The 27,832-nt window shown below is 41.4% G+C and overlaps 1 protein-coding gene across 1 annotated transcript in view; it reads left to right on the top strand.

Moving 5' to 3' along the window:
• Nucleotides 1-20,384: 20,384 nt before the first annotated feature.
• The window catches only part of pdlim4 (PDZ and LIM domain 4), a gene marked incomplete at its 5' end in the record, with an annotated part of 52,047 nt that continues 44,599 nt past the window's right edge, over nucleotides 20,385-27,832 (top strand). Inside the window, one exon of the mRNA XM_079214553.1 lies at nucleotides 20,385-20,477. Within this exon, the coding sequence (XP_079070679.1) occupies nucleotides 20,385-20,477 (93 nt within the window). The remainder of the gene's footprint in view (nucleotides 20,478-27,832) is intronic.

The raw sequence follows: 27,832 nt of genomic DNA, 5'->3' as shown, positions 1-27,832 counted from the left end.
CTCATCAACAATTAGGGGGGAAAACACAAATCAGACTTAAATCAAAAGAATCGTTTGTCCAACCAATACAAAAATCACAAGAAATTAGTTCTACACTACCACGAGTGTAGGACATTTTATAATTTTGCTGTTGAAGCATGTCCCCAAAAGGCCAGTTGAGACTTTGCCTTACTGACAGGCCGACTATATTGTGATGATGATCCCGGAGCATGGATGCTCTGAGTCCTTCTTGAGACAGAATTCAACAAACGGAAATAAACTCGCTCGCTGCTGCTTGTGGCTTTGATTTTAGGAGTTGAGCTGCTTCCTTCCGTTTAGCGAGAAAAGGCTATATTTAGCTTTTGTAAATATTTGAATGAGTCACGAGCCAAAATGTTTGGGAACAAGAGACGGATCCATAAACTGTTTTCATGCTGCATGCTTTGGTCACCAGATGTCACACTTGACCCGTTTCTAACACACTGAACGTTATCGCCGTCTCACATTATCTGCCACTTTTAATCCATTACATCCAGGACAATACAGATCGTATCTGTATCGCATGCCTGCAGTGGAAGCAAGCCACCTTTCCCACAAATACCACAATGAAGCAGAAGAATGGATGCTATCATAAATCTGGCCTTGTTGACACAGCGGGGCGTCTCTGTTGAGCTAAACACAAAGGTATTTGGCTGTCAGGGCTGAGGACTAACACACCAGCCGTCAGGTAATTCCCACACCTAAGCAGAGCAATAAAAAAAGGCTGTGAAACTGTGATTTCCTAGTTATACATCGAGAACTGAATGTCAGGTATGTCAGAAACACATCAGAGAGTAGAAAACATCGTAAAGCAAAGAATGTGCCGTCCATCTTTAATGAATAGTGTCGAAGACATCGTCTCGTGAATGTGACGATGTTTTCTGCCCCCCCGAGTGTCACATGACAAAATTACTTCAGAAAACCAAGCATCTACCGCTTTCCAGATGTTGCAAGCGCGTCCTGACGTTAAGCCTCATCCTGTGCTCGGCCGTGGCCGGTAAATCAGAAAGGTCATGGGGTCAGAGATGCTTTAGAGAGATGATTTAGAGAGGACACACATGGCAGAGACATCGTAGTGCGAGTGTCTGTGAGCTGCTGTACTGTCCGATGTGATTGAAGGTGAACACACACAGAGCCGGTTTTGGGTTTCAGCCGCTTGTAATCAAACCTAATCAGGGGAGGTCTGTGGCTCAACTCAACTCAATCGCAAGTCTCCAACCTGGTGAAAACCCCTACAAAAACGTGATATTTCTTCACGCAAAGAATTACAATTATTTGCAGAAATACCACGTTTTTTCATCGCACAATTACAACACATGAAACCAGGAAACCTGGACAGCTGTGAGAGAGGAACGAGTCCCATGAGCTAGAGACTTTTTATTATAACCTGCATGCCCTTAAAACTGTTAGTGGGTTCCAAGCATTAACATGTTTAGTGCAGCACACACGGCAGGTTTTCTTGTGGTGTGTGTGTGTGTGCGTGTAAAACTCCAGCGTCCATGTAGTAGTAGTGACTCCGGGCCGGCTGCAGTACCTGAGGATTGGGTTACATGAGCCATCACAGAAAAAATGAGCCCCCTGGCCCACACACACACACACACACACACACACACACACACACACACACACACACACACACACACACACACACACACACACACACACACACACACGGGACAGAAGAGACAAAGAGCTGTTCACACCAGACTGATGTCAAATACTATGTCCAAGTACTCCTTCACATTAGTATTTAGGGAGGCTAGACTCCCCCCAGAGGGGTGGTGCTCGACACCAGATACCGGGAGACATCACAGAAATGCCCAGTGAAGGGAGCTAGACTGGTTTGTTGTTGACGACTTCGCTGACAGCACGTGAGTCCAGACATGGAGGCTCATCCGGACGTCACAGACACACACAACAGTGGTGGAGCCCTCAGATACGTTTTGAAGGTCTCGTCTCAGACATAAGAGCAGAAGGTACAGCTGGGTATCGTCTGCAGAACAGTGGAAGGAGATTGTATGCTTCCCAATGATGGAACCCAGCGATTAACTCATAACTTTGGAAAGGCAAGGCAAGAATATTTGTAGAGCACATTTCAACAACAAGGCAATTCAAAGTGCTTCACATAAAACCATTAAGATCAGTTACTTATGCTACTTATGTATAAATGCTAAGAAGTTGCATCCAAATGCATTTTTTATTAAAAGTATATAAGTGGTTTATTAACGTGACTCAAATTTGAATGTGATCGTGTTTATCTCTATGACGTATTGAGCTTGAAGAGTTTTACAATACAAATAGTTCCAATGGCATCTAATTACAAACGCTAGGAAAACCTATAGTATATATTAATATTATAATAGTATAGTATACCTTAAACGCATCAACATAATGCAAACCTGCAGATCTGCAGACCTGCAGCTTTCAGGGACCTTGTTCCAGATATGTAGAGCAGATCTGTCTGAAATAGCCACATAAAGCCGTACAAAAGTTGTAAATAAAGTGAAAAAAGTCGTAGATAAAATCGTAGATAAGTCGTAGATAAAATCACACTTTCAACCTTATTGTTGACTTTTTAAGATGATTTCTCGACATAATCTCTAAATTTCTTTGTGTTGTTACTGTAGTTTGAACTCATTTATCAAAGAACAGCATTATCTTGAGTTTCTATACATTTCTCATTCCTGTGTTTCTTCCCCCCGCCCCCCTCCCCTTCTTCTTTGTGGTTTGTACAAGCACGTGAGTACATGAGAGTGTGTGTTTGTGCGGATGTGTGTCTGTTCGCACACCTCATTTGACTAAAGGCTCCTGTCACCAAAGCTTTATCTGACCATTCGACGTATCAGTGAGTTACGGCTTCACCAATATTGACTCAGCTCGAAAGAGCCGAGCAGCTCGAGCTCAGACACACAAACAGGTCAGAGCCGACTGTGGAAATACAGAAGGAAGGACGCACGGCGGAGGCCGGCCCCCCAGTCCCACCAGTCAGTCCCCATCGGTCACTGGTCTGAACTCCCGGCTTCCCCGAGCCACATAAAATGTCCTGTCAGCATTCAACGTGAATCATCGTGTAACTTGGCAGTCTCACGTTGGCTAACAATATGTTGCACATTGCAGATCATTTTGGGAAAATGTATGTAATTTTACAAAACAGTCAGAAATCTCCACTTCAGCAGCTCTAACATCCAACAAACTTTGTAAAAGGTTTTTACAGAGGGGTTTGCTCATATATCATTCATACCCTGATTTATACAACATCTTTTCACGAAAAACATGATGAGAATAGATTTTTTAATGGCTGTTGACAGTATTTTCTGATTTATGGAGGTATACAAAGAGACATCCATAACTCCCTCTGCAAAAACATTTTCCTGGCTTTTTTAACCTGCCTTTTTCTAATGTTCATATTTCTGTTCTTAGCACATATTTGATAAGATAATGTATCATTTGCATATGTAAACATAACATTGCAGAAAACTTGTAACACAAAAAAAGATTGTCTTATTGCCAGTAATCAACTGGGGAAGTTTCATGGTGATATCTGCTGGTTATCTTATATTTTCCACCTGTAGTGTGAGCTCTATTGTTCCACAATGAGAGAACCACAAAGTCCTGTGAGAACGCCGCTGTGATCTGAAGCCTCACAACTCAACCCGACTCACAGCTCGGCCGTCAGGAAGGAAGGCGATCGAATCATCTCCGCCGTGTAAATCATGAGCGCGGCCGACTCCACAAAATCATTTTTGCGTGACCTTTTGGGTTTTGCAGCGCTGCCGCTCACTGTCAAATCACATTGTCGTCCAGCACACTTTGTTCTCATTTGAATGGTAACGGCTCGGGGAGGAAAACACACACTCCCTCAGACATGTGCTGAAGCAATCAAGGAGCCGGGGGAGGACGCTAATGTTTCAAATAGGAGCTCAGACTGAGAGAGAGAGCGAGAGATTCCCATTGCATACTAAAATCCACTTTAAGCCAAAAAAACACATGCATCTCAAAACCACAGCCTGTTGAAGGACGTGAGGCTGATTCCTGGGAGGAAAACCTTTGAACCGCACCAATCAGATAAGATGGCACACATTCAGTCTGCTATACAGTCAAGGTACTTTCTATATATCTAATTCTGTGCATCTGCACCATTTCAAATCCAAACCAAACATCTATCTTTAGTTATTTTTCAGTGTCCAGACATGATGTCACTGGTATCAGCAGAGCCATCTAAAGTAGCGGGAAGGAAAAACAAAACCAAATGGCAAACATTAGTGCACCTGTAACAGAATTAGGTCTTCAAGGTGGAGGGAGCAGAGATTCAATTACATGATTAACGTCTCAGCAGAAGCCCGGTGAGCAACTCTAATGGGCCCACAGTGGCCCGATTGTTAAGGTTCAGCTACTGAGAGGTTCCCTGAGTATTTTCAGCATGTGTGGGCCATCTATTTCTGTTCTTGTTCTTGTGTGAAGCACGTTTGAGATGAACTTAAATTGTAGACAAAAAAGTCCTTTGACCTAAATGTGAGAGACTTTGTCTCTGCTGGGAGCCAAAACTCAAAACACTAACCTTTTCAGAGAGAAGGAAACAAAACCTGCACACCATACTTGATGTTGAAATTACCCCTCATATATTAAAATTATTTTAGCAGATGCTATGAGCACACTGGTGTCCATTTGCACATGTTAGATACTGTATGTATAAGTCAGGCAACTTTCGGTTCTGAAAAGTGAAGACAAAACTAAAGTGTCTTAAAGCTGCATTCTCTCTACTGTCCACCAGGGAGCGACTCCTCTGGTTGTATAGAAGTCTATGCTTCATGTCTTAAAGCTGCATTCTTTCTCCTGACCACCAGGGGATGACTCCTCTGGGTGTATAGAAGTATATAAAAAATGACTCTACTTCTCTCTTGATTTATTCCCTCAGTAAACATTGCAAACATGAGTTTATGTCTCAATCTCTAGCTTCAAGTCTTCTTCAATACAGCATGTTCATTTAGTAAATTATGGACCATTTATGGTTCAAACAGAACATGAAGCAGGGGATGCTTTAGGGCGGGGCTACAAGGTGATTGACAGGTCTCTACCACGGTTGTCGACTGAGATTTTTAAACCTTTCACAGTGTGTTTTCAGTTCATAAATGTTAATCGGACTTTTTTTTGCCTAATAATGTCTTATTCAGCGTTTGGTTGTATTTACGTAGCTACGCCCTCTCGTGTCAAGATGCTGGCGGCCGGACTAGAGGCTTCAAAATGGCAAATCACAAACAAATAGGTAGTTTATGGTAGATGTAGCCTTCCGTGGGCTGTAGGTGCAAATGTTTTAGATATATGAATAGTATCATCATTAAAAATATAAATAGATTCATTAGATATTTTAATCTGAAAACCATCCATCCATTACTTCATGTCTCAGAGATCTGATCAAATCCGTTTGTATAAACTTAAATCACACATCACATGTCCATTGACATCTTTTCCTCTGTTTTGTTGATCCAATACATTACATTTAGCTGATGCTTTTATCCAAAGCGACTTACAATAAGTGCATTCAACCATGAGTACAAACTCAGAATCAAGAAAGTACAATTTCTTCAATAAAGTCAAACTACAAAGTGCTATCAGTTAGTGCCATTTAAGTGCTACTAAAGTACTTCTACGGTGCTACTTTCCTTCATTCAAGGTACAGTCGAAAAAGATGTGTGAAACTGGTGGAAGCTAGTTATACGAATGTCTCATTTTGGCCCCGGTATTTTTTGTCTGTCTTAGAAATAAATCAGTCAAACCCTTTAATCCGTGCCATAAAAAGTCTGTTTCACAGAATGATGAACTCTAGGATGGACCCTGACAGGGGAATGCAGCACAAACGATGAGCAACACGCAATAGTCTGGAAGTCATCATGGAGAGAACGTAAAACTCTCCCTCTTTGAGTCTCTGAAGCCCCCCGAAGGCTGTAAACTGGTCCTAAAAGCATTCTTCAGGGACGTCCCAGAGATGTTCAGCTGCCCTCATGCACACAACGCAAACACACATCGATGCATCCGTGAGGAGTCGTGCGAACTCACAGCAGATTGGATGTAATCCACGAAAGAACTGCAAATAATCACACGAAAGAGTCTTTAACCCGCAGGACCGTTGTTTTTTGCTGCATGTGAAGTATTTCAAGGTCTTTTCCGTAACATAACTAAATATTTAACAATCTTTTACTAAACCTAACTAAGTAGTTTTGTTGCCTACTGTTTGGTAATTCCCCTTTTATGTGTCTTTCTCACAAGTGCTGTTTGACATTCAGGGCTAGACCAACGTATGTAGAAAAGAAACTGGAGGAAATAAAAAAAAAAAGAAATATGTAGAAATCTTTATGCAATCATATTTATATAAACCTTTTTAATTTCAACTTTTGTCTTCCAAAAGCTCACAAATGCTTTTTTTCCCTCCCCACATTTTTTTTTCTTCAGAGGAATATGGAATAGGTTTTATTGATTTTCACAGTTCTTATCCCACCAGACAAGAGGCTTCACACACGTCTGAGGACAATTACAAATTGAAATTGAAAACCTCATTCCCGACCCTACCCACACCACCCCACCCACTGTAGGGTTACAGGCTTTGGAATTTATACATTTGGGTAAATTCAGGTACATTCAGGTGATGAAGCTGTAGACATAATATCAAAATAATTGCATTAATCAATCATCAAATAATAAAGTGAGAAGTTACATGTAAAAAATTAAATGGTTAATAGCTAAAGAAAACAAGAAAACAAAATTAAAATTAATTAAAATTAATATTAAAAAAAGGGGGGTTGGGGGGGCTCACTGTTGCGATGGGACGGATAGGGGATCCACATTAGTCTTTGTCGAGAGGTTCTTGTAAGGAGTCGTAGTAGTCTAGAAAAGGTCTCCATACTTTACCAAAGGTTTGGAAGGAAGCTCTGAGAGTATATTTAATTTTTTCAAGTGTCAAGAAATACATGACATCTTTGACCCAGTGGGAGAACGATGGAGGGGCACGTTGCTTCCATCTCAGAAGAATCAAACGTCGAGCAAGGAGTGTTGTGAAGGCTACGATCACATTGGCTTCATTTGGTAAACGGGTACGAAGTTCCTCTGGTTTTAAGCCAAAGAGTGTGCAAATTGAGTCTGGGTCAAATTGAGTTGCAAACATCTCACTATAAGCTTTAAAAATACTTATCCAAAAGGTGGAGAGTTCCGGGCATAACCAAAACATGTGTAACAGGTCTGCTGGCTGGCCTTTACATCGAGGACATAATGGATCAGAATTAGGGTACATTTTTGCCAATCTAGCATTAGTGTAATGAGCCCTGTGGACCACTTTTAGCTGTATGATATATGATGTATATATCAAGTCTAAAATAGAGTGCCATTGGTCATTTGTTATAACCACTCCAAGATCTGAATCCCAGACCATTCTTACATTTTCCAAGGAGTGTGAGTTGATATTGTTAATGAGCTTGTAAGTTTGGGTTAATTCAAGGCTCTCAAGTGTCACGCATTTTGGTCACGCCCTCCCGCCACACATCGTATTTCTCACGCTGAAAAAAAACTCTAGGCTATTTAATGTGCCGCAAACATGACCTGGTTGCGCTGCCCTCACCATGGAAGCACGTCTCCCCGAATCCCCTGCCAATCAATAAAAATAAATGGGCTACACGAAAAGCCAATCAGAAAAACGTATCTGTTGTATCTGGGTGAAATGTAATCCCGGCCCTGTTAATTAATCCTCTACTGTTTGGGTCCAGTTCTAGGAGGCTGTCAACATGAGATTTGATGGGCTTGTTCGGAAATGAGTCAAAGGTTTTTTGTACAAAGCTCCTGATCTGCAAGTAGCGGAAAAAAATGTTCTTTGGAAGATCATAGATTTATGTTAATTGAGAGAATGAAGCAAATGTGTCTTTTATGTATACATTATGGATTGACCTGATCCCTTTATCAAACCACAGAGTAAATGCGTTATCTGTACAGGAAGGAATAAACATATGATTATATACGGGGAGCGGGTGGAGGTTCCTTGTAGCCCAAAATGTCTCCTAAACTGAGCCCATATTCCTATTGTGTGATTTACTATTATGTTTGCACTCAAGCTATTGCTAAGAAGGGGCAGGGCTGCACAGACCACTGAGCCGAGGTGGTGCCGGCAGGAGGGGAATTCTATTTGTACCCAGTCCGCCTTTCCTAAAATTGGCCTGTCTTCAAACCAGTGAAGTAGCTTCTGGATATTGCATGCCCAGTAGTATAAGAGAAAATTGGGTAAGGCTAAGTCTCCTGCACGCTTTGGTCTTTGGAGTTGAGTCTTGCTAATCCGACTAGGTTTGGTCCCCCATATGAAAGAAGTTATATTTTTATCAAGATTAAAAAAAAAATGTTTTTTATCAGGATAGGAATATTTAGTTAGTTAAAACTAGAAGTGCATGCCCAGATCATTGAAACATATTCTCTTCAGCTGAATATTCACCATTTCCTCGTATGACTGAAATTAACTCAGATGGACTTCCTCTTTGGTTTACGATGTGTGTAATCTTTTAGCTCCGCTTCACGACACCTGTTGCTCCTTGTGTGAGGCTTCGGCCTTTTGAAGCGAGGCAACATGAAACACTGATGTGGTTTTTTGTACTAAGACGACACACTTTTTCACAGCAGAAACAAACCGTAACACCCCCACTTTCCTTTATTTCAAAAGGTAAACACTGCACAACGCTGTGTACTTATTTAGCATTCAGCAGTTGCACTGTCCCGTGAGAATCCGCAGTGTAGAGTTCAAAGCTACAGAGTAACATTCCTATAACCAACAAAAGAAGTTTCCAATGACTAACCACAATTAACAGACAGAGGGATCACAGAGTATTGAGCATGTTAAATCCCCGAAAACCCATTTACTACCGAGGGCCGTGAGCACACAGCTACTGTTTTATGCGCTATGACACACTACAGCATGAAGGCGAAGGAGGAAGTGTTCAAGAGAGGACGGCAAAACTAAAATAAGTAGTCCTGCATTTAAAGTCTGGTCAGCTCACTGAAAATATTAATTCATAACATATTTTCTTACTAAACCGTGGTGGTCTCTGGCCACGTGGTTTGGTACATTGGTCGAGGTTTCAGATTTCTGCCTCCATTTCGCTTCAATTATTACACGACTAGCTTTTGTTCCCAATCAAAGCTATAAATTACCCAGATCACCTGTTGTATTTGGGTGGAGGCAGAAAGAGATCTCAGAGACTGACATCCTGAAAACTTGACAAATAAAACCGAAACCAGATGCGCGGATGGATATCACAAAAGGTCACAGAGAAAATTGTCTTTTGGTTTGTTGTTTTTTGGGATGTGAACAATCACTGGAAAAAAAAAATGGACATTGGGCGAATCCTCCAGTTGCAAAAAGAAGTCTGGTTGTATAGAAGTAAAGCTGCATTCTCTCTACTGACCACCAGGGGGTGACTCCTCTGGTTGTATAGAAGTCTACAGTAAATTACTCTACTTCTCTCTTGATTTATTCCCTCAGTAAACATTATAAACATGAGTTTATGTCTCAATCTCTAGTTTCAAGTCTTCAATACAGCATGCTGTTCATTTAGTAAATTATGGTAATTTAGAGTCAAACAGATCATAAAGTAGGGGATGCTTTAGGGCGGGGCAACTACGTGATTGACAGGTCTCTACCACAGCGATGTCCTGTCTGGGACATACAAGTTAATTGTAATGTGTCGGCAAAAAAAAAGGGCTTCACCCTCTAATCTCACTCTAATCTCATCTTCAAAACTGTAGTCCATGAACCAACGGTGGTGTCACGGTGACTACGTCTACTTTTTTAATACAGTAAACCTGGAGCCCATCATCTACTGGTCTGACGACGGATAAGCGCTGTATTTCTGTGGTTCCGGTGTTTACAGCGGACATCGAGCCAAGACTTCCTTTTTCTTGTTTTGATTATGAACTTTAGATGATGTAGTCGGAGTTGAGAGACATTGCGTAAGGCCAGTTTGTTTCACAGCTAACCTTATGCTAATACAGAGCTAAACCTTCGCGAGCCATTAGCAGACAATACGTTCCGACTCTTTTGTTCTCCACACAAACTGTTCACCTGCATTCTAAACAAAGCTCAGACTGCAAACATAGCCATCTTCCCATTGACTACAATGTTTTTGAATGCATAATCTGTTTAGTGATATATATATCAAATATATATATATATATATATATATATATATATATATATATATAGCATTATTAATGTATAAATATACAGAGTATACTATATATTTACAATATTGGCGTACCTTGCATAACTGCATGAACTCTTATGACAATACAATTCTGTACATTTTTGGTCATTACATTTTACTCTGATGACTTCACTGAATGGAACCAGCAGGGTTGCATAGTCCGGACAGTAGTTGCTGCTAGCCAGCCTCAGGCAGACCAAATGGTCATCAGTCATGGCGAAACGGTGTTGGACTTAATATTTTTCATGTGGAAAAGGCTGATTCGCATAAATAAACTCTGACAGACACTTGTCAAGCTGCTCTGTCAAGTTGCGCACACGCCTTCCGTTGCGTCTTCAGCTCTGACGCCAGGTTTTGGAAGTTTCCCAAATCATGGTGCTGCAGCTTTGAGGACAGATGTTACATTTTTCGTTTGAATTCATTAACTGAGCTGATCATATCAACCACGGTTTTGTCTTTCCCTAGCAGCTCGAAATTAAGTTCATTCAACAGATCGGTTAAAATGCCAAGTCTAGCAGCCACTGATCGTCATTTAGTTGGTTGTATTCTGCATGTTTAATAACATGGAGAAACTCCTTTATCTCCGGACAGAGCTCTACTAAGCCATCTCACATCAGTGTGCAGCAGGAAGTCAAAGTGGCAGCAGTCCTTCTCCAGATGCGCACGGAACAGCCGTCTTTGAAGAGCTCTCGCTCGAATAGGCGATCTTCGTTGCCACATCCGTGATCTCTTTCATGTTTATCATTTTAGTGCATAATGCTTGTTGGCGTATTATGCAATGGGAATTAAGGAAGTCGGGGAAAACATCGTCCTCCCTGCACTTGGCAGACCATTGCGGGCGGAGTGTCTGTGGTGATTAACATTAATTTGCACACTGGGAGCTGGGTTTTGTCACTATTTTTTGTTTTGTTTTTAATGCCATGCGATCTACCCGATCGACATATTGGGCACCCCTGATATACAGTGTATGATTATAATGCTTGCAACAAAACACAACTGGGTCCTTGATTTTAATTCATGGTTTTGGACTGTATATGTTGTTTATGAAGTTATTATAATGTCACATATGTGTTGTATTTATACATTATGTTTATTTATGTACCGTATGTATCAACAATTGAAGGTTTACCAAATATGGACATCGACAGAGAGGCGATCCCGGACCAAAGCCTGCCAGCTGGCATGAACACATCGACTGTAAACACAAATGAAGCAGCTTATGTGCTGAACTCGATTGTCAACAGCTGGCATGTGTGCACGCGGGGGGACATTTGTTTGTCCTTCCCGGGTCAGAAACATCCAGCACGTCGGGACAAAGACTGCATTGTGACTGTGTTGATCTGGTTTCCCTTTATTTGTATTCTCTCTATGTTCACCAGACGCGGTTCAGATCCTGGTTTTAATGTATCGGTTTCTTATTACCTCCACCAGCGAGGTTGTGTTTTCACTTTGGTTTCTTTGTCTGTCTACACTGTTTATACACGTTTACGTTTTTGTTCACATTGGAGATGAGTCATTCGGCCTCAATGGAGGTCTGCGCTCCTTCTAGTTTTATTCTGTAAAGAAGACGAGGATCACACAGTTGTAATCAGCCATTTGACGAGCAAATACAACCGTGTCATGTGCCAAGTTTGTGAATCAACATTTTGGAAACCGTGCCCCGTTGTGTTTTAAAAACGGCACCTTGCATATCTCCGCAACCACATACTCGATTAAATTCATTTGAACTGCTAAAATACCGTAACTCTTGAAAAAATTCAATCAATTATCAATTATTTACGTAAACTCCCTAACATGCCGTGGCGATTTTAATGTTTCACTAAAACCTTTATAAGTACCCCTTACATCGTTGGATTTCAGTGAAAGACACATCCCATAGCATCCCAAAGACAAAACCCATAGCTAACCCCTATTACTATCTCTACATTTACAAACAAGGCCAGAGCTGTCATACGGCACATGCGGAAACAGCTTATCATTTTGATATGAGGGTCGACTGGATTAGACACTGTCTTGGCACAAAGTATGTAATTTTTCAATTTTTGAACAAAAAAACATGTTTTTTGGCTGAATATGCTTCATAACATGCCAATGCTTTCCTGGATTGTGTTTATCGTTGCAGATTTCGATGCTTTAGGACACTGTGCCCCCCAAGCCATATGAAAAGAATGTAGTTGATATTATGTTGAACAGGCAAACTATATTAAAATATATTAACATTTGTGTAACTTGGAACTGATTTAAACATAATAAAAGTAATAAAACCTTATTTTAAATACAAAACAGTATTCTGCACCAAATAAATAATAATAAATAATTAAATAAATAAATAAACGTTCTGCTAAAATGCCAATATACAGTAACAGTATATTATATATCCAAAAAATATATAACAAATTTAAAATAAATCTACTCTGCAGCATTAATTTTCTTTTGATGTCTTATTTAAAGCCTTCGTCACAACCTCAGATCGTCTCATTCTCAGCATAACGAATGGGCTTGGTGTCAATTAGGGTTTTTGTTTGTGACTGTGGGGAGGAGTTTTCTCTAGCTCGATTAGGTTTAAATGGATGGTTTGGTGGTATTGGTTTGATGAATCATCCTGGTGAGCTAAATTACATGCTCTGTGACAGAGAGGGAATCAGAGAGGGAATCAGAGAGAGAATCAGTGTGCTGCTGTGAAGCACTGGGGCTTCAGTGTCTTGCTCAAGGACACTTCAACATGGAACTATGGGGAGAACAGGGATCGAACTGGCTACCTTGTGGTTTCAGGACAACCACTCTCCCCATGAACATGATAACTTTACATAGTACAAAATTACAAAGTACACGGACATAAAACGTCATTAATAAATACATGGTGAAATGCCTGTACTTTCGTGGAAATGTTTATGTGTAATACTGATGCCTCTATGTATGACCTACAAAACAAAACCATCAGCAAGTAGACTATTTCTTTAGAAACTATTTCTAAACAGTTATTATTGTAGAAATCTGATGAAATATTGGCCACGGCCACCGCTGACAGATCCAGATCCGGCTTTGCTGCAGCCATCAACCTGCAGCCTGAGCCCCGGAGGGAGGAGGAAGAGGACCCCGCCGAGAGCCGACACCACGCCGCCGGAGGGAAGGGAGGCCCAGGAACCAGAACCAGGAGCGACCGGGCAGAATGTCAGACCCTGCTGTACTAAAATTTAACTAGATAAAAAAAAACAACCTTGAACTTGATTCATGGCTTCATTAAATGAAGCAAATTACACACTGCGTTCAAATAAGAAGGTAAACACGTCTCACAGAATAGCAACCTTCCTGCAGGTTCAGAGATACAGGATCACTCTGAACGTAAACACACAAACACGGACTACTCTGAACCCTCTCAAGAGTTTTGCACGAGATGGATTCTCTCCAGACATTTCTGTCTACAACGCTACAAAGTCACACGACTTCCTCCTTTTCGTAAAGGCCCTCGAGGGCCTTGACACTTGATTTTAAACACATTTGGGCATTTTGCTGATGCGACTGATGCTGCTGTTTCACTCGGGAGCTCAGTCTTGTAAAAAAAGGATACAAGTCTGGCACCGCTCACCCAATATGGATGAAACACCCTTCAGGCCGAAGGTCAGCATTCGAAACCCAGTCACTGTTTCATTACACGAGAACAGAACATGTGAACGAATTCTTTTTCAGGTGTGTAACACGTAGCAGGTTTAAGATGCATGTAAAGGAGCTGAGAACACACACTACCCACAATATACTGTACGTAGTCATGGTTCTTTATGAAAAGCATATGCCGGGATCATTTTATACTGCAACTGTAAAAAAAAATCTGTTCTCCAAAATGCTAACAGCAGATCTGGTTCCTGTTCTTCTGGCCAAACATGAGCGATCAGTCCATGATTGTTTGTGATTCTCTCCTGCGGTCAGTTAATAATCCATATGCAGTTATGACGATGCTTCAGTCAACTGTCGGATGCGGAATAGAAAGCTCTCTCTCATAGTGAAACTTGGCGGCAAAAGTGCAAATTCAATCAAAGAAGAATAAATCACATCCATGCATTGTGTCATAATAATATTATGTATTTTATCATTTAACTCAAGGGTGGTTTGTTCTGCCTCAAAGATGAATGGATACGTTATTCTCATATTTACGGTCGTGCACATCTGTTTGTTATTCCAACAACGGGAACGTTTTCAGCGGCACATTCACGTATTCACAGCCGGAAAACTCAGCCGTTCAATTACCAGTTTGACGATGGATTGATATGTAAAGGTGGATGTTTTTAATGCTTGGCAAACTTCATGTGTAGAAGCTGCTGTGTGCAAAGAATGGAGTGTTTTAGGGGCTAACACTCTGATTGAGAGATACTTGAAAGGGAAGTGGGCACGCACACACACACACACACACACACACACACACACACACACACACACACACACACACACACACTCCAGATAAAGATAAGTATTTCCTCCGGTATCAGTTGTTCTCTATCAATTATTTATAATCACATCCACTTGCGGATGGCTGGCGTGTAAAAGTCTGCAGCATTCTTATGAGATATCTTTGGGCCGTTAGTGGGGTTTTTTGTGCTATGAAATCATCTGTTTTTCATTTCTGACTCAGCAATATTGCGACCACATAAATTAAGCTTCATGATTTACCTCCAACTGTTTGCTTCCCCACGGGGCGCTCCAGGCACAGCGCTCTAAGTGGCACCATTGTTTCCAGCTTGTGCCGCTACACACACACCAAACGTTTTCAAAGAAGGGGACATGAAGGTATCAAATGTTGTGGGATCCTTGCATTTTTTTTACAAAAAAAAAGGGAAAAAAAGGTCTTTGTTAATGCGGCAAAGATGTTCCCAACATCTGTAACATCTGCTGCTAGGTCGGCCTGCAGCAGACTTTTGGACGTCACTCGAAATCATGGTATTGAATCGAAACCCCGCACCAACTGGGATTCTGAACCGGACGCGAGTGTTGGAGCAAAAGTTTATTTACTGTTATATCAGTCACTTATTTGGAGTTGTATTTCTGGTCACCTGTCAATTTTAAGTCCAATAGACAACGAGGATGCTTGTGATCGAGCATAGTGAAACAAATCAGTCCCCATTTATTGATTAGAATTATTTAGTTTAGGAGTTGTTTGTTTCTAATAGTTCAGAACCATATCTTTTCAAAATAACATTGTTCTTGCACAAATCATGCAGCCAATAATTAATGCACTTTTTCAGTGGGACGAAATAAGTAATGCTTGTTTTTTGCTTTCCGAGATAATCCTGAAAGACATGACACAATCCCACCTCATAACTCTAACACAAAAGCAAGGAGGAAGTTAATGTTTCTTCTTATGCGTTACGGTATGTGGTGGGGGACCCAAACGCAGACAAGAGAGTTGAAGGAGGAAATGGTTTATTTCCAGGGAAACAGCTATGGAGGACAGTCAGGGGATGACAGACAGACTGGTGAACCGGGAGAACGGATGACTGCGAACAAAAAGACAGGGTGAAAGGCAAGGCAAAAACTGTTAGGTTCGAGCTCAGACGTAATCTGCCAGGCGCAGTCTCTACCAGGTTAGTCGGGACAACAATCTGGCGACGAGTGGATGAAGAACCGCGGTAGATATACTGCAGGGTGATTAGTGGATTGAAGGCAGCTTGGTTGCTTGAGCAAGTGAGGTTAGTGTAATCAGGGAGCCACGCCCCTACCACACACAGTGCAGGCAGGCAGGAGGCACGGCTTGGCCGTGACATTATGGCCGTTTCTCAATCAGCGTTCTTCTCTGTACTTGTGTTCTCGTGGACTCGTGAAACGTCATCAGTCGCGGCCCAAGTACTGTTCCAATTCAAAAGTCTGCTTCTCGCCAAGAACGGTGAAAATGCCCGGATGTGACTTGATCCGCCCATTTTACCAGGGACGCATCAGAGCAGACTTGAGCGTTCTTGAGAGAGCCAATATCCCAGAATGCATTTCGGACCAGCAAACGGGGAACAATGACGGATGAGAAAACTCATAACTGAAAGTTGACATTCTCTGAATACTACCGTTGTTGAGTCACAACATGTAATTTTAGGATGTTTTCAGGCGAGAAGTTAAAGCATCAAATCTGTGGTCGCTTTCTCAAGAATCGGCCGACTTAAAAAGATACGCCGACGAGTTGAGGTCCTGCTCGCGGGACCGTGAGCCCCGCAGCACCGGGCCGTCAGCGCTCTGCTGCCCGCCGAGAGCAGCCTGATCTCGTCTGGACTTTTTGAAATGATCCGCTGGCTCCGATGTCTACGTATCGATTAAACATGAGATATAATTCTGTTTCGAGGATTTAACAAGCAATCATTATTATTTATTCACAGTCACATTAAATCAGTTTGACTGAGGGAAAGGTTAAGGTTTATAACTTAAGATTTTAATGTAACTTTTACTTTGAACTACAGCGGTGTCTTAGTACTTTTGACCGAATTGTTTGCAATTATATGTATATATATATATATATATATATATATATGTATATGTATATATATATATATATATATATATATATATATATATATATATATATATATATATATATATACAATTATATGTGTATCTATATAAATATATAAGTATATATAAAACACATTTATAAACATATTATATCTACATTTATATGTGTATCTATATAAGTATTTATATAAAATACATATTTATAAACACAATATATATACAATGAGATGTGTATCTGTGTATATATATATATATATATATATATATATATATATATATATATATATATATATAATATATATATATTTATAAACACAATAATATATATACACACAATATATATATATATATATATATATATATATATATATATATATATATATATATATATATATATATATATACAATGATATGTGTATGTCTGTGAAACCAGTACAAAAAAAGCAGGGTTGTCATATTTTGTTTGAATGTAAAAATACTTTACAGTGAAGAATCAGAGTAACCATGACAACAACAGCTGAGGTGGTGACGTCATCAAGTCAGCTGCTGTTCCAATTGCAGAAAGACCGTCCTGCGTTCTCCCGTCCTTGAGTCTGGACTCCCAAGTCCAGACTCTCAAGACCAGGCTCCAGAAGTTCACAAGCCAAGACCTGTGTACTTGGTATTGAGAAACGGCCTATGCTTCTTTCTTCTTCTTCTTTCTTCCTTCTTCCAAACGTCTCTTAAAGAGGAACAAGCTTGTCAAGCCGGAGTCAATCCAGACGCTCCGGACTCTCGTTCAACGCGCAACTTATGTTCGGCGTTTTGTTCAGCGCGACTCTCTCGTTCTCTTGAACCCTGACCCGGTCAACGAGTCCTAAATATCACAAACCCTCTGAGCAGAGGACCGTTCAAGGTTCCGGGTTACCTCGAAGAACCGTCCTTCTCATCACTATAATGAGGCCCCTCAAAGAAAGTCCAGTCCTCTGCCAATAATACTGGGTATTTCCTGACAACGTTAGTTATTATTAAACTCTTTTCACTACCGGCGACAACACTAAGGAATCAGTTATTGCGCAACAGTGGAGCTGACGTCACCCTGCCAGACAGCAGAGGTGATGCAGACGGCGGCAGACGGGTCATGATTACGACTCGTCTCACCTGCTTCCCCTCGGCTTGTTGTTGTCTGCGCATCACAGAGGCAGAACCACAGAGTGGATATAGATTTGTAGGGGTTTTAAAAAGACTTCTTAGATGCTGCTCCCGGGGTACGTCACATGATGACCATTCGGGGGGAAAGAACAGAACGATGGGGCCTCTCTGTAGTTAGACTCAGATTTATTGGGAGCGGGCTTTGAAGAAGACATATCCGAGACGGCTCGAGTCGGCCCGCTCAATAAATCTCCAGAGTGAACGACAGCCCTCTCGTCCTCTCTTAGTCACCCTCTGATGTGCGCAGGGTAAAGGAGCTGTAAATACAGTTCATGACACCTTCTAAAACATGATTATTGGCTTCATTTACTTATTTACTTAATACATATTACGTGTGGACATGTCTTTTTGTTTGGCTATAAAAACTCTAAAAAATGTTCTTTATAGAAAATCTTCTTGTGGAAATGTATTGTTGTATGTGTTGAATCTTGACATTTCGGAGGAAAAAAACATGTGTTTCACATCAACACAGAAATAAAATAGAAGGTACATACCCGTTTAAATCAAAGTAGCAGGATGGCCAAAGCGGCGGCCATTCCTATGGCCATCCCCCTACTCCCTACGCAGAGTTACACTAACTTTGATTAAATGTATTTTGAAGTATAATATAAACATAATTCGGACAAAAGAGTTTTGTTGTGCAGAAATGTAATTATTAGGAGACCAGGCTGTGTGTTTATGCGTCAGGTAATTTCGCCTTTTCGTCTTATTAATGGGTCATCTTCTCTTTCTCTCTTGTCCGTCTTCTTCGGTTGAAGCGATCACGCAGTCTGCATCATGACACATGACAATCACCTTCATTGACTTGTTGCGTCACAGCAAAATCAAGTTCACACAAGTGAAGATGATGATGATGATGATGATGATGATGATGATGATGATGATGATGTTGAGCTCCAGCCGGTGTGACATCAGTGCCACTGTTTTTTACACAGTGACCAGAACGGGATTGGAAGTCTGACTCAAATTGACTCAGACCTGTAGACGGAGCTCCAAATGCCAGCAGTTTGTCTGAAGGGCAGAGTCCCAGGAATGCCAGTGAGATCATTCCCTCTGCAGCAGAAGAGTCGTACTCAAGCTCAGTGACTCACTCTGCAAATTGGCCGGGGAAATGAAAGACTGGAGAAGTGGGGCAGAGATGATGCGAGGATATTTACCGACAAATGGGAGAGGTCTCTTCTGCCAGCGGGCGTCCTCGTTACAGCGTGACGTCTTCATCATTGGAGCGGATTCTCAAGGTTTTACAACTTTTTGCTTAAGTCAGTGAGTTATTGACTGGCCTTAGTTTAAAGTGCATGTCCAGATTAATCTACAAACCCCAAAGGCCAGCATGCTTATGTTTTCATATATTTATATATACATATATATATATATTTATATATATATATATATGTATATATACATATATATATTTATATATATATATATAGTCACGCCAGCATTAGCGTATAGATAGTGTGCTACAGGGATGAGCCGGGTTTTTTGGGGCCAATACCAAAAGTTTGCATCGCGCCAGCTGCTTGTACGAAAAGCCAACGGGATTACTTTATTGAATTTTGGACTATTGCAGAAAATAAGATATGTGTCAATCATACTTACATGTTTTGTTCAGCAAGATAATCTTCAAAAATGAAAACAACAAAAAAAGAGCTAACATAAGGCTATAAACGAACTACACCACGATTGCATGAGCGAGCTGCGAAGGTGTAGTCGTCGGCGTGACGGCGTTTTGTGTCTTATTTAGCAACTTGTGATGAACCGCCTTTTTAAAGCATAGATAAAGAAAGTCGTTAAACTGTTGAAGTATGAAATACTGTTGTAATTCCATCCAATTTAAAAGCTTTCTAACTTGTCAACATGGCGATAAATTGAATGGAATTACAACAATATTTCATGGGGGGGAAAAGGTAATACATTGGATTTATTGTTTTCACAGTCTTTAACTTTCTTGACTTTTAAAACATAATTTGTGTAACTCATGGCTTAAGAGAAAATATCTCTCATTGATATATACATAAATCGGATAGAAAGGAGCCCATGTTTCCTGTGTTTTCACTGACGTGCAGCACAATGAAATGAACAAGACAAGGAAAACAACTTGGAAACACAGAAGTTGATGGTGGAATAAAGGTTCTAGTTGCCCCCCATTTTTATGACGCTGCAACCTGCAGCATGAACAACAACGTGATTAGTGTGCCTCCCCCAGGCGCCGACCCCTCCCACTCCGTGTGACCGGCTGGAGGCGGAGGCGGGCAGCATGGAGGCGGGCAGCACGTCCCGTCATCCGCGCGTCAAAGGCGGCTTCGTTATTTAAACTTGCATCAAAGACGGGGAGCGGAGATCCAGCAGCCGGGCGCAGAGGACTCGCGCTACTTCACCGTTTCTTCTCGCCGTTCTGTCGATAAGGGACCGCGGATATATACATTCACCCCGCTGCTGCCCGGTAGACCTGCCGTAACAAACATGACCCAGACCGTGACGCTGAAGGGACCCTCTCCGTGGGGCTTTCGGCTGGTGGGAGGACGGGACTTCAGCACGCCGTTAACCGTCTCCAGGGTAGGTAAACCCCGCGCGCGTGTCTATTCATTGAGCCAAAACAGATCATCCAGGATGCGATTGATTTCAGTGAATGCATGAAGGGGAACGTTTTTAATGAACGCTTTCTTATTAATTCATCTTCAATTTAAATTGTCTATTATTCCGAATGGCAGTTTACAAAGTATTTTAACTGGAGTGTTGCTTTTAACAGCTGGCTGACGGTGCAGTCTAATCCCTGGCAGCCTGCAAATGGGCAACCATTAATAATAAGACAACAACAACAACAACAACAAAAGCAGTGTTATTTTCATACAACTATATTACGGCTGCAACTACCTATTTTTATTGCAGATTAATCTGTCAATTATTTTCTCGATTAATTGATTGATTAGTTGTTTGGTCTATAACATTTAAGAAATAGGTTTTTTTCGTGCACAACTCAAAGATATTCCGTCTACTGTAAAGGAGGAGTAAATATAACGTTTAATATTTATTAAGGAGCTCGAATCAGATTATTTGGATTACTCAAACTGATCAAAATAACTGACAATTAATGTAATAGCTGACAACCAATCAACTAAACTGCTCTAAACTATATTAAAATCAAATACATTTAAAAGCCATTTTTTTTGGTGTGCCAGTAAGTGACCTTAGGTGTGGTGATCTTTCTAAATAGATGCTTGTAATGAAATATTATTGTGTGCGTTATTTAATTAGTCATTGGTAACACTGACTGGTAGTAAAAAGCAGTGGGATATTGTGCATGAACTTTCCTGACCCACATAATGTGGGTCAAGAGTCAGTGTGCTGGCAGTGGATCTGGCAGTAGCCACCAGTTCTTTGCGGCCAGGATAAACAACACAGCCCGGTTCTGCTGGAGGGCTTGCAGAAGGGAGGGGGGGTGCTGACATTTGTTTTTCATCAGAGCTCTCTGGTGCTGCTGAGGGATACCAGGTGTCGCGCTCAGCTGTATCACCAGCCCCCAAACCAACCCTTTAACTACAGGGCCCTCGCACTTCAAGCTAGAGGTGTAATTTTTAGATTTACGGCGGCCGAGTAACAACTCTGAGAGGAGCAGACGAACTGCCAAAGGTCACCTGAAGCGTTCTGTTTTCCTAAACTGACCGCTGAGTCCCTTTTTTAAAAGAGTTGTGAAGCGACTGCGACGCTGAAGGCGTACTTTGACTCTTGAGCATGTGCAGAAATCAAAAGTCTCGCCGGTTGTGGTTTCAGCATGAAAGGGTCCCCTCGCTCGCTCGGCGCCTTTTGCTCCTCCAAAGGCGATGGAATTTAACAAATTAAGAAATGTCTGTGGTTAAGAGCTCTCTAACTTCATGCTTGATGTTCATGTTTGTCTCTTATGTGTTGACTCTCGAGTCCGTATCATGAAATGCAGTCCGTTGGCTTTGTATCCAGCGACACGAAATGTGAGTTTCTTTAGTGTTGTGTTGTTCAGAACGACTTCTCTTTCGGGACGACCTTGCGTTACAAAACAAATGTCAGACTTGGGCAACAAAACCACTTGTTTAGGTTTAAGAAAAACATTATGTTTGGCCTTAAAATAACTATGTACAATAAGATATAGGCAACAAAACCACTTGGTTAGGTTTAAGAAAAACATTATGGTTGGCCTTAAAATAACTACCCACAGTTAGGTTGAAGCTACAAAACAAACGTTAGCTTGAGGCTACAAAAGGAACGTCATCATGAATGTTTTTTGTTGATATTCAATACTATGTTATTAGCTCCGACCGTTGCATAGTCATGCGTGTAATTCATGTGTCCACCACACACACAAAAGCACCCTAATTGGCTTTCCATTATCATTGTGTTCGTGCTGAGCGACATCAAAAACATACAGACAATTCGTGTCCATGTACACAAAACCAATGGATTACATTTCGTGACTATTTCACTATTTATGAGAGTTTCCAGCGCAGACCATTCCGAAGAACAGCGTTAATGTGAAAAAAAAAAATAATAATCTACACTACACGTCATTTCATCTTTCTTGTGTTGGTTTCATGCTGCATTTAAAGTCTAAATGTTGTGTTGTTTTGTGCAGCTTCATCACATCTTTAGACCTTCCTGACTTCTTTAATTATTACAGTTGGCAAGTTGCAGTTTCAATATCAGGAATTTAACAATTTCTGTATTTTGCCACTTCAGTCTGTGCAGACTTTCATGACTGCCAGTGCATAAAAACCACGGCATCCGTGCATGGGGATGACTTTGCACTGTGAGCATTGCGTAACTAAGTGATGATGGCGTCAGTGAAGATAATTGCAGGTTACACTGAACAGACAGTTGCACAGGGAAGACGGCAATAAAAAACAACGCTGACATGGAATAGCTGCTCGAGGGAGTAAAAGGGAGTTTTGGCTAATTCCTAAATCTTGGCTTTAAAATTAGAGAAGGAAACAGCTGGTGAGATGCAAGCATATTTATCAAAATATGTAATGTCAGAGGCATAAATACACACAGTCTGTTTGGTAGTAGGAGCGTGTATTGCACTACCTCCTGAAGCTTTCTACTGATCTTAAGTCACATGCTCTGAAACATCAGCTGACAACACAACATGTTACTAACTAATTGTTTTTAGGCTGGTGTCTAATACGCTGGTGAATAAATCACAATCAAATTTAGGGAGAAGTAAGGTAACATATAGAATGATGGTGGGAAATGATCCTCTCTCCTCACCTCATGGGAGCTGGTCACATTCTGAACGCAGCGTGATTCATTGCTGCTGGAGTATCTCCTCCACTCGCTATTTATTACATGAGTGCAACATTCTCGCCGTAGAGTGCATGCCCAGGACGGCCATCACAATGTCTTCAATGGTGACACTGAGAGAGATGCATGGAGGGAGAGAGCGGGCGTCTCAGAAGAATGGTTTATGTCTTGCAGTATTCAAAATGCCTCTTTTTTTGGGGGGGTGGAGGGGGGGGGGGGCATTTAAGTATCATTTATGTTATATCGTTGTCCCTGCTGGAGTCCCCTGTTTATTTGGTCCCGTGCAGCCTCGTGCAGAATTCCTCAGCCATGAGTCACAGTTCCTTGAGTCAATGTGAGAGAGAAGAGGCCGATCCTCCAGAGCTCGGGCGACAGGTCTTTTCTCTAAATCCTGCGGAAGCCTCTTGCCCTGTGATTTGCTTTGATTTTGCTCTCCTGATCCTGAGCATTCATTCCAGGCTCAGAGATGCACCGACTCCACACATCACACACCAGCTAAACCTCTCATCCTATCAAACCCCTCACTGCTGCAGGTCTAACCTTAAAAAGGGACAGTTCACCTTTTACCGGTAGCGCTAATTACCAATCTAGATCTAGATAGAGTTTTGACCTCACAAAAAACTTTTTTCTTTTTTTTTAACCTGCATTCTCTGTACTGACCACCAGGGGGTGACTCCTCTGGTTGTATAGAAGTCTATAGAAAATGACTACTTCTCTCTTGCTTTATTCCCTCAGTAAACACTGTAAACATGAGTTTATGTCTTAATTTCTAGTTTTGAGTCTTCTTCTATACAGCATGATGTTCATTTTCTAAATTATAGCCATTTAGAGGCAAACAGTTCATAGATGTTAATTGTAATGTTTTGGTCATCTAAAACTGTCTTATTCAGCGTTCAGTTGTACTTAGCTCCACCCTCTTTTGTATACTTCCGGTTGCAAAAACCAAAATGGTGATGGCCGAGATTCCAAACTCTACGTTCTACAGTCCACAAACCAATGGGTGCATCACGATGACTACATCTATCTTAGTCAATGGTTTTAAGACTGGACCTAAATGCTCAACCTAATAGTTGTTTTTAAGTTTTCCTGTATTTTACGCAATCCCGTCTACTTCTCATGACTGACACACCTCCGCCCTTCTTCCTCCATTTTCTTCTGCATGAATATAAGTGAAAGCCTGAAAAACACCTGCACTTGGAGACAGTGAACGTTGTAAAAACCAGTTGTGATGGCGGCAGCTGTTTTTTCAAGGTGATAATGTCCCAGGATAAGCCCATTAGTCTCCTGCCAGTCCGCTAAGACTCCAGCCAGTTAATGACGTGTGTGTGTGTGTGTGTGTGTGTGTGTGTGTGTGTGTGTGTGTGTGTGTGTGTGTGTGTGTGTGTGTGTGTGTGTGTGCGCGCGCGCGTCAGAGAAGCAGAAACATAATAAAATCGCTAACTGCTGAAGCATTTAGCAAGGAAACGTTGAATATGGCAGCTGCGGTGTAATCGGTGTCAAACCGACATGTCGGCAGGAGGCAAGCTTGTCGGTCGTCTTCTGGACGGGAATTCACAACTGAGTGTCAGGTAAATAACTCCGACACATTTTTTTTTTTACCGTCTGTGCAGCTCTCAGACAAACTGCTGTTTGTTTCGCACACAGCGCTTTTTGAAAAATGACTTTAAAGATCTAGTCAGGATGCCTCCTGGACGCCTCCCATTAGAGGTTTTCCAGGCACGTCCAACTGGTAGGAGACCCCGGGGAAGACCGAGGACACGCTGGAGGGATTATATCTCCCGGCTGGCCTTGGAACGCCTCGGGATCCCCCAGAATGAGCTGGAAAGTGTTGCGGGTGAGAGGGAAGCCTGGGTCGGCCTGCTGAACCTGCTGCCACCGCGACCCGACCCCGGATAAGCGGCTGATAATGGATGGATGGATGGACTTTAAAGATCACAGTTTATGGACGCACCGATAGGACTTCTGCAGTGCCAATGGGGATACTTTGGGTCTCGACCGAACATCGCTTTCCTAATTTTGTAAATGTAACCAGTAATTACATAGATATAACTTTACTTTAGTTGTTGTTGACGTTTACGGTGCCGTTCAGGAAATAAATGGCACCATGGTTCTTCTGTTGCGGATGGATTTTGTTACGTCTTATTTGTGTATCAGCCATCAAATCCACCGTCAAACTGTTAAAAATACATGACAATATAGAAACAATATGCACGAAGAAACAAACCACAAACATGCCGTGAGGGAAGAAGTCCAGTTAAACACCATTAAATCTTAAAAAAAACGGGCAATGTAACATCATTTTAAACTTAAATTTACAAGCGGACTATGCTGTGTTACAAAATAAATATGCATGCCGTTTAAATAATATGTAAACAAACATATCAAATAATAGTTATAGTTATTATATAGCAGCAGTAGAATGAACTGGAATGCTAAGATGTACATGGGGCTATTGGACGTTCCACGAGATCCCGTCCCGGTCTCGATGTCAGTGATGATGATGATGATGATGGGATGTCTTCATGGCCGGCATGGTCAGGAGGAACGATTCCCCCACAAAAAACCTTTTCCATCTAAGCTTTTTATGAAAACTGTGAGGAACATGTGAAGCTGTCACGAAGAATCATCTGTCACGCTTTTTATGGAACGGCTGGTTTTCCAGTTAAGAGAAGAAAAAAACTCTATTCACATCAAGGTCGTTTCATGTTGGTTGAGCTGAAGGACATTGGAGTGTTCTCAAGAACACGTATATCTTAGATTGCATCAGCGGTTACACATCCAGTGAACTGTGTGTCCTTTGTACCCTTTAATCTCTCGTCGCACGCATTCCTGAGACGGGACATGTGACCCAAAGCCACACTGCCGGTCCTCTGCTGGTTATAATTGTCGGCTGCTCTCGTCTCCAGTAAGAATCGATTAATCAGTTGATTTATTTTTCTAAACTTATTCTACACATAACACTCCAAGCGTCAGCTGATGGTGGCACGCAAACGGCGACAATAATGGCGGACATGAACTCCCTCGACAAATAATACGGAAGCATCCCCACGGCTAACATTTCAATGTTTGGGCTACAGAAACGCTCCTTCACACACGGTCGGGATTGCACCACCTCTCGTTCACATACACTGCAGTCCCGCCACCTCTCTTCTCACTGCTCAGTATAACGTCTCTGTCCGCTGAACAGTCCTGAAGTCGGGCACAGACGCGCTGTAGTCCGGGAAATCCGCGTGCAGCCATGCTTCTGTGAAACACATGAGGCCGCCCATGTCAACAGATTAAAGAGCAGTGTGATTTGTACTTTGCTTTTATTTCTTGGAAAATACTTAAAAAAATAAATAAAATTAAGACAAACTGTTGTGACATGATTCCCTTCCTCTAAATCATGAGAATTTGTGGCAACGTTCAGAACCATTTTACTGCCATTTCAGCCTCATTTGACAATATCTCGACTAGATAAACCAGTCACATATGAAATAACAAAACACCAAGTACATTTACACTATTGGGCAGACTTCTGAAAAAACTTACATTTTTATTCGGAGCCAATAAGCACATCCAGGGCTTTTATTGTGAAAGGTAAGAATGTAAAGAGTTGATCTTTTTTTAATCTCTTGTCATGAAAGCTACTAAATACACTCATAAAGCCATACACTCAACTGTGTGTTATGATGATTTATTTTGATTACATGCAAGGTGTTTTTTTTAAGAATAGAGGAATTCTATGACAATATCTTTACTTAAGTTTTAAGGGGTAGCATAGTTTGTGCTGCTCTATACAAATAAATATCCTACAGTGTGTCAAAATGAACTTGAAACGATATGTTCATTTAGATTTTCTGGAGGTAAATCAATCGTTTGGATTATTTAACTAACTGGTAAAAACTCATTCTTTCATTCTTCGCATTTAATTGAATTATTTTGATAGTTTAAGTCAGATTTTGAGCCAATTTGGATCATTTTGTTGAATTTATTCTCTTTTTCTTCCCTTCCACCAGAGACTTCATTAGAAACCACTTCACGTTCGTTCCCATCAGCTTCTGCCCGAGATAAATCTTAATTATCTATAATTGCGGAAGTGTTTTTTAAGGCGATCGTCATCTCCTTATTCTAACTTTAGCGTCGACAACGTGAAGCGAGTAAAAGTGGATCGGTCTGATTTGGTTACTACATGTGGTTTCATGTGAGTGGGAAGGCAAAAATACAAATGTTTGTAATGCCGCGGAGTAAAACATAATTAGAGTTGAGCCATGACATCACACAACATCCGCAGTGTAAATATAGCACTTTGTGATTATGTCTGAACCACGTTACTCTGCTGTGTGTGTGTGTGTGTGTGTGTGTGTGTGTGTGTGTGTGTGTGTGTGTGTGTGAGAGACATACCCTGCTATTCATGGTCCGACCCTGAGGTGATATAAATCATTTTGTTTGGGGCGGGGGGGAATCCCTCTGATTCACTGACACACATTTCCCACAATGCCTTACCTCTCAGTTTACAGGAACTGAGTCAGGGTCATTGGGGCGATCAGAGGCCGTAAATTAGGAATTCCACATCTGAACCACACGATTCAGCTATTGGCGCTTCATGGAGCGTGAACTTGTGTGCCTTTGCTCTTAAAAACGCTCTTCCCGGTTAGCAA

The sequence above is a fragment of the Taurulus bubalis genome (assembly GCF_910589615.1).
Source record: "Taurulus bubalis genome assembly, chromosome: 2".
Lineage (NCBI taxonomy): Eukaryota > Metazoa > Chordata > Actinopteri > Perciformes > Cottidae > Taurulus > Taurulus bubalis.
This window is presented reverse-complemented; position numbering and strand designations above follow the sequence as displayed.